The following is a 7,869-nucleotide window of genomic DNA, read 5'->3' on the forward strand; positions in this document are numbered from 1 at the left end:
ACAGAAATTCTACAAAAATTTTCTCTTTTTATTTTAGCATGATGTGTTAAGTCGTCTTTCCATTCGCCCTCCGAGAGACTTGTCCCCCAATAGCTTCTCCCTCTACTCGCTTTTTTCGATTCTACATTGATGGAGAGGAGTTAGCTTGCTGAGGGGCCATCCATCAGTTACGTAAGACTGTGGGACACTTCTTGCCTCACAACGTGGCGTTACGCCGGCCCGCAAGCCGCTTTGAGTGCCACAAATTGGCCAGGTTGGCCCTGAAATACTGCCCAGCTTGCCGAAATTCGGCAGTGCAGGTGGCTGAATCATCAAATATGGGCAAGCTAGAGAATGTTTCAGGTGAAGCGTTGCCAGCTTTTGGCATTGGAAACGACTCCCTAATTATGTGGCAAGGAGACTTCCCACCGGATTTGCAGCGCTCCGGCGCAAAACGCAACATTTCGCAGAATTTCTGAATTAAACTTACATTAATTTACTTGTATTGTTTGGACATTCACTCTATTGTATATCATATATTTTGAGAGTTGCGCGGCCTAGATCCACCCTCCCACCTAACTGCGTAATGTGCGTCCCACTAATTATCTGCCGGTCACACTTTGCTCGTCGAGAGCCGACCAGTGAAATCGCGGTGTTGGCGAGGTTAGCGTTCAGAATGTATCGTAAGAAGATGTGTGACGTTTGGCTGAGCTGCGGACACAGCACTGACCCCTCTGCAAAATAAACATTTTCTTCAAAGGCCAGTTTTGAGAACCCTGCAAGACTTGTTTCTGGAGAATCTTTTTATCTTGCAAGTGGGTCAAAGTTCATCCGCAGGTCGCCAAAAGTCAAATGCTATATATTTCAATGAAAATTCCGTGTCAAAGACGGTCGGCGACGCTCGGCCTAGGTCGAGGCATTGTTAATGCCATAGAAAAACAGCTATTTTGCTGAACGGCCATCAAGAAATACTTCCTTTCACGAGTGCGAAGTCGAGTTCCTTTCGATCGGGATGCCGACGTACTTTTTCGACCGGCAGAATGAGAAGGACTTCAACCATGTTTGGCCAGCGAGAAAATTCGAGGCGCATCCGCTCTTATCGGCGCAAGTCGGCCGGTGCTGCTCAGATTGAGGCTTCAATTGTACTCAAAACACGCTTAAGTTTTCATTACAGGTCGGTGCAAGACAGTTCTCATGCTCCGTGGAACGCAGTCGCCGATTGGGTTTGCATGTCTCTGTTGGGTGTTGGAATTGGGTGCATTGTGGGAATCAGTAGAGTTGATCAGCATAATTTTCATAACTCCAGTCTTTTTAGTCGACATTGATACAATTTTGTGTCTGCACGGCAAAAACAGTTCCTGGTTTTTCCAGGAACTTCCTGGAAATCGCCTATGCCTCTACCACAGGTTTTCTGGGAAAACCAGGAACCTTTTAACCGTGCGCCAGGCGGGTCAAAGTGTCCAATGACAGATTAATTTTCATCAGGTACCAAAAAATAAATGACACCACGCAGGATCAAAATTGTATCACATTCGGATGGGCCTAAAACTGCATGACTGCAGTCCGAATGTGATACAATTTTGGTCCTGCGTGGCGTCATTTATTTATGTCCCATGCCATTACGTGTTAAGGGTAACAATTGCCCTTTTCACCGTCAGGTGCTGCCGCCTTCCACGAGGACCGCATCGGGTCTGCGGGCGCCCCCCCGCGCACTGCGAGTGGGACCTCAGCGGAGCGCGTGTCCACGGTCAAGTCCATCATGGACAAGTCCATGGTCAAGTCGGAAACGGTAAAAAAGAATTAGTTGGAGCAACCGATGTTTCGGTTTGTTTTGGCCCAACTAAGATTTTTTGTTCCATTAACGAAAATTGCGTTCGAAGAACGAAAAATTTGTTAGAACAGCGGAAAGTTCGTTGCAGCAGTGAAGTCGTTGGTTGGCACGACCGAATTTAGAGTCCGCTACTGCAACGATCTAATTCGGTGCTGCAACGATGGATTCCTTGCGGCAACAAACTTTTCTGCTCTTCTGACGAAATTTTCGTCACTGGTACGGAACATCTTAGTTGGGCCAAAACCAACCGAAGCGTCGGCTGGGCTAACTAAAATTTGGTTGGACTGACTGAGTATTTTGTTTCCGTGAAGGTGGTGGCACCGCCACCGCCAGTTGACTTGACTGCTAAAGTCATTGGCTGGTGCACCTACAACCGCTGCTACCAGGGCTCCACGTCCTGGGAAAAACATGTCCAGCATCAGAGGAAGCGTCACTGCACAGCAGCAGAGGTGGGTCTCTGCCAAAATACAGGTATGCAACCACACACTAAATTCTTAAGGACTTTTAAAATGCATAATTATGCATTTTTTTATCCACAGCTATGCATGCACAGGTACGTTCATTAGGTATGTATAATATTATGCATTACTGTGTTCATTTTATGCATCTTCCTGCTAAAAATGTACTCAGTGATGCATAATATTATACAATACATACCATATGGACGTATCTGTGCATGCATAAATGTGTCCAAAGGAAAGTCCATAAGAATGTGTGAAATGTGGCATTACATTATGCTCAGATTGTGAATTTTGTCAAGTTCGTCTGTCACATTCGTTTGAACATGACACGGCCATCTGATGCGGATGTCACATTCTTTTAAACGTTGATCAACATTCAAACGAACGTGACGACACTACGACACTCTCAGTCTCGTATTGACATTTTATCTCTTGCTGTAAAGGTTTTTGTGCAAACGGAACATGTACTGTTTTCTCTTGAGCTGTGCACTATTTTGTTCCTTAGTCCCTTAAACCGGACTTTTTGTCATGTGCAATGTACTTTTTAATTTCTACATGATCTATTGACAGTTTAATCTTTATAAAGATCAAAATTGTGCATAGTTAAGGAGAAAATGTACATTTTACGTTTGCTCAAAAAACGCTTTAAGTAAGAGAGAAAAAAGACCATATAAGTCTGAGTGAAAATTCAGTGTACCGAATGTGACGTCTCATTCGATGAATAACAGTGTACAGTTAAACTCCATTCCAAGCTGACTCAGTCCAAGCTGATAATTTTACTTTCGCTGCGTAGTCAGCCCCATCGAAGCTCGGTGCGAGCTCGCTGTTTGAATTGGGATGATGGCTGAGGGCCATAAAACCGGCAGCGACCGCAACACTAGCCCGACTTGTCTAGGTCCGAATCAGCCCGAACTCGCGGTTGAAATTTTTTTGCATGTCGTACTACATGAGATAACATGCTGTGAAAAATCTCAGGCCAATCGGAGAGGTAGTTCCCGAGACATGATTTTTTTTAAAGTTTTGCCAAAACTTGCCACCTCCGGCTGCACATGTTTTAATTGCTCTCCCGGCGCACCGGTTCGACCCTCGCCGTCCCTTGCACCATGTTGTCAACGAATCGGGCTTTTCGCTTGAAGCTCAATCTGTCCCCGACCGCTCAGCTTAGACTAGAGTTTTACTGTATGCGTTTGCGTAATGTTGGAAGTGTAATGGAACACGCACATGGAACACTGAAGTGTAGGGTTTCAGTGAATTTATTCATACTCCCTACAAGTTTCTCTACGTGCATTAAAATGGATCTGTGTCACAAAGTACTGAGAATCAGCTTCATGTTATGACTGCGTGGCATTTCTCAGCAAGAAATAGGAAGTGTAACTCGTGGGACAAGCTAAGAGCCCTGAAATTTAGTAGGCATTGTTGCGCCAAATGCATCATGCAGTCTCGTTCGGTCGCACTGCTGAGGACAGTGTGCACACACAAAATCTATGCACTCTCAGACTCGTATTGACTTTTTATCTTTTGCCATAAAGGTTTTTGTGCAAACGTAATATGTATCATTTTCTCTTTGACTATTCACTATTTAGTTCGTTGTATAATGTTTATAGTCCATTAAACCGGACTTCATGTCATTTGCAATGTACTTTTCAATTTCTATACTCTACAAATCAAAGAGTGTACATGGTACGCTCTAACTGGAGCATGCCTGCAAGCACGCTCTAACTAGCGCATGCCTGCCAAGCATGCACTAACTAGTGCATACATGCCATGTACACGCTTCCTGATGCAGAAAACTCCCTATCCCTTATGCAGTAAATGTATGCTTCAGTTAGCGTGTACATGGCATGTATGCACTAGTTAGTGCATGCTTGGCAGGCATGCGCTAGCTAGAGCGTGCTTGCAGGCATGCTCCAGTTAGAGCATACTATGTACACTCTTTGATTTGTAGAGTACGCTCTATTGACAATTATATCCCTTAAACGATCAAAATTGTGCATAGTTAAGAAGAAAATAGTACATTTTACGTTTGCTCAAAAACCGCTATAAGCAAGACAGGAATTGTGTATGCAGGCACGCTTTTGGTGCGGTGTGACATGCCCTCTGTTCTGTTCAGTTCGTCGTAGAGCGTTTCGGACTACCCTTGTTTATTTCACAATAGGTGGCGCGTCGCATTTTTTTTTGTCACTGTAAACAATATGCTGTGAATCTTCGACAGAGCTTTTTTCGGAGGTTGTTGGGAATGTCCGAAGGTGCACTGTAAATGTTTCCTACAGGAGTTTTTGTAAAGCAACGGAAATTTACGACGGTTCATTGTAAAGGCAAATCGTAAATCAAGGAAACTCCTTGTAAACCAACCAATCTCGTCGTAAATCTACGACGGGCCTTCGCAAATAATCCAAGGAACTGCTGACAATTTTTTCTGCCGAAGGATCCGTTGTAAATTTACTACGGATCTTTGTGGATTGATGAAGATGCTTCGTAAATTTCCGTAGTGCTGGTAAAATTGACAGAGGTCCAGAGGTCCAGAGGACAGAGGAATTTAAGAAGATTTTGTAGAGATGTAAAGGGCTTCTTAAATTAACGAAGGAACCATAATTGGCATTTTTATGCCGAAGGATCCGTCGTTTATTACACGGTGAAAACGGAACCTGGTTTTCCCAGGAAGCCAATGGTGATTTCCAGGGAGCTCCTGGGAAAACCAGGAGCGATTTTTACCGTGTAATTTTCACATTGTATTAACATTTATTTTCTCAGTGTTTATTTTCCGTTCTTTTTCAGAGACACGCTTTGTGCCGCTTCTGCCTGGAACTCCATCACGCTGGACTGCAGGAGCACCTCCAGGAGCACGCCCTGTCGGACGTGGCCTGCTCCCTGTGCTCGGGCCGCTTCCTGGACGACGGCGACGTGGCGCGCCACAAGGCGGACTTCCACCAAGTGACGACTGGCGACGAGGTGCCGCCCGCCCTGGGACGATGCACCAAGTGCCCCGCCACGTTCAGCAGCTGGGAAGACAACGTGCAGCATCAAGTCATCCGCCACCACAAGAAGGACGCGGACCGAGTGTGCTCTCACTGTCTGGTACCTCTCCCGTCCGTCGAGTTCGCTGAGACGCATGTTTTGCGGCACTCAGAGGGCAAAGATTTTCCTTGCCATCTGTGCCCTGCCCGGCTCACTAGCGAAGAGACACGTACTAAACACTTGCAGAGGTTCCACGCGCAAGAATGGGCCTTTCGATGACGGGAAGTGCTTTCTTGTAGCGACCGGCCTCTTCAGTGTGAACTTACCTTGCACACTGAATAGCATAGGTCGTGTTTGGCCCCAGGAATGATGCAGTCTTTAGCACAACCGTGAACGATACAATTTTATGCATTGTGCATTGAAATAGCGAGCTGAAACAGGCACCGGATAATTTGTCGCTCCTGTTGGAACCCAAGTTGTCTCACCGAGGGCTGTGCTTAGAACTGCATCATTCACGGGGCTTAAAAAGTCTGAAGATATTTAGTGTGTAGAAATTGTCAACATATGTATCTTGTTTTGGCCCCTTGGCCCCCTTGTTTCTGTTAGGCAGTGAGCGTCTTATCGACAATATTTGCACAGAACTTTCTTTATGTGTGATTGTGAGAAAGATTTAGTTTATTTCAAGAGTTTTCCTCGAAATATCATACCGAGTGTACTTAAAATTTCGAAACGGTCCTTTTCTTGTACCATGTTTAGTGTTTGTGAACTGAGATGAATATTGATGTAGACTTCTATTCTGTTTATGGTGGTGGTCGGTCGGTGGTAGTGTTGGTTAAAGAGAAAATGAACAAAAAATGTATCTTATGTCCTATCAAAATAATGATGTTAGTGCCGGTAGTCAGGAGAAGTTAACGTTGAAGTGAAGTCATTAATTTGTGAAAGTGCACTCAATGTACTATGACAATAAAGAGAGTATTCCGTTAAAGCTTTTCTTTCTGTCGATAAAACTTCCAGTATTACCACGGAGGGATGGCACCAATGTGCAAGAGTCCTCCTAGACCTACTATGAGATCGCTCATTTTATTCCATGCGTCCCAGCTAGGTTGATCATTTCGGTCCGGTAAGGCATGTGCTGAAAATACTCGCAAGCATTTAACTTGGAGAAACGCCAGGAATTCTCTTCCTCGGCTTTCTGGATCTATTGAGTGCAGTCTTTTATACAATAATTCTAGTTTGTCCATATTTTACTGCACATTCTGGTCAATTGCAACAGAACTGTGGTTGCCACAAGCTACTTTTATAAGTGTGGATATTTCATTTTAAAACATTGGCTAAGCCTTTGCTAATTATTTTGTTTATTGCCTCTTTCAAGGCAACATTTCCTTTACCGCCCTGGTTTTGGCAATACAAAATTGTACCGCTTAAACAGATACAGAAGCCAATGGATTCTGAAAGCTCACGGGCCCGTTCTCGCAGTCAGTTGTTCCTTCGCGAGTACTCTCCCTCGTCACTGCTGCAAGTTGTAGAGTATATGCAGGCTGCTGAACCACGACTTGATGATTTCCTTGCACGTGTCCCTGACCAGCAGGCCGATTCCAGGGAACCTTAACTAACATTTAACTAATACTGCTTTCAAAACGTAACATAAGACGATGTTCGCTAAAGGTTAAGGGTACGGACTTATGAAAGTACTTGCAAAAGTATATCCACACAAATTCGAGACATAAAAAAAATAACCTACCTTTTTGAAAAGATGTTAGAAGTTAAGGGTAATAACTTTAACTCTTATGATAACGTTATGATGCCCTTATGAGGTAAGTTAAGGATCCCTGGCTGATTCCTGGACACCGCAACCTGAGCGCACGCCCATCTGCTGCCTGGGAAGACAGAAGATAAAGCAAAAATAGGGACAAAAACACACTCGGCAATGGGCTCTAACTCATAGAAGGGTTACGACTAGATCTCATTTGGAATGGGTCGGAACCGTCAGAGAATGGGTTGGAATTTCGTCGTACAAAGGCTCGACCTCTGACGTGGGTGCAGCCCGGATGAGATGCTTGCGCGAACCTTTAAAATGCATTCTATAGTTTCTGATCGTTCTTTACGCTCATAGCGACAAGTTTTTTTAGAAGTTCCTCTCTTTAACCTATTTCTCGTTTTGGTGTGCATGCCACCATACACAGCCCAATTTCTTTCTGCTCCAGCTGTGCTGGGCACCAAATTCAAAATTCTGCAAGCAACTTTTGATGCTATTTGTTGCTTGCACATGCTTTGCCACCACAAACATGGCTCTACTTCATGTATATTGTCCCACAAATATTTATGCTCAAAAAGACCTGACTTAGATTTGAACATTAAAACGTTAGCTAGTTCATGTTGCTGAACTGGGGAGGCCGGAGCGGGGAGAGGGGAGCAGAGGTGGGAGGGGAGCCCATATGAGAAATATTACATCCACTTAACAACAAAAGAAAAGCGATGTATCTACACGACGATCAGAGGGTGAATAGTATGTTTATCGTGCGAGCAGGCGACCACCTTGTTTTCAAAATGGATCCTTTCTCAATCGAGTTGTTGCTTTACATTGTTTGTGAGGAGGTTTCCCCTCGATTACTACAGTGTCAGAGAGTATGGCAGAACAGTGTG

At 44.5% G+C, this 7,869-nt stretch overlaps 1 protein-coding gene across 6 annotated transcripts; it reads left to right on the plus strand.

Annotated features, from left to right (window-relative positions):
* Positions 1-6,211, plus strand: LOC117653326 (zinc finger protein PLAGL2-like). Of its 6 annotated transcripts, none has more exons than XM_034398942.1 (4): positions 1-166; positions 1,638-1,768; positions 2,122-2,259; positions 5,047-6,211. In XM_034398942.1, exons 2-4 carry the CDS (start codon positions 1,739-1,741, stop codon positions 5,503-5,505), a joined length of 627 nt encoding a protein of 208 aa, XP_034254833.1. In that variant the 5' UTR covers positions 1-166; positions 1,638-1,738; the 3' UTR covers positions 5,506-6,211. The 6 variants fall into 6 exon arrangements, with proteins under 6 accessions (XP_034254833.1, XP_034254827.1, XP_034254831.1 ...); XM_034398936.1 differs by lacking the exon at positions 1-166 and adding an exon at positions 247-342; XM_034398940.1 differs by lacking the exon at positions 1-166 and adding an exon at positions 366-567.
* Positions 6,212-7,869: the final 1,658 nt, after the last annotated feature.

Source organism: Thrips palmi, unplaced genomic scaffold (assembly GCF_012932325.1).
Source record: "Thrips palmi isolate BJ-2018 unplaced genomic scaffold, TpBJ-2018v1 HiC_scaffold_8, whole genome shotgun sequence".
NCBI classification, from domain to species: Eukaryota; Metazoa; Arthropoda; class Insecta; order Thysanoptera; family Thripidae; genus Thrips; species Thrips palmi.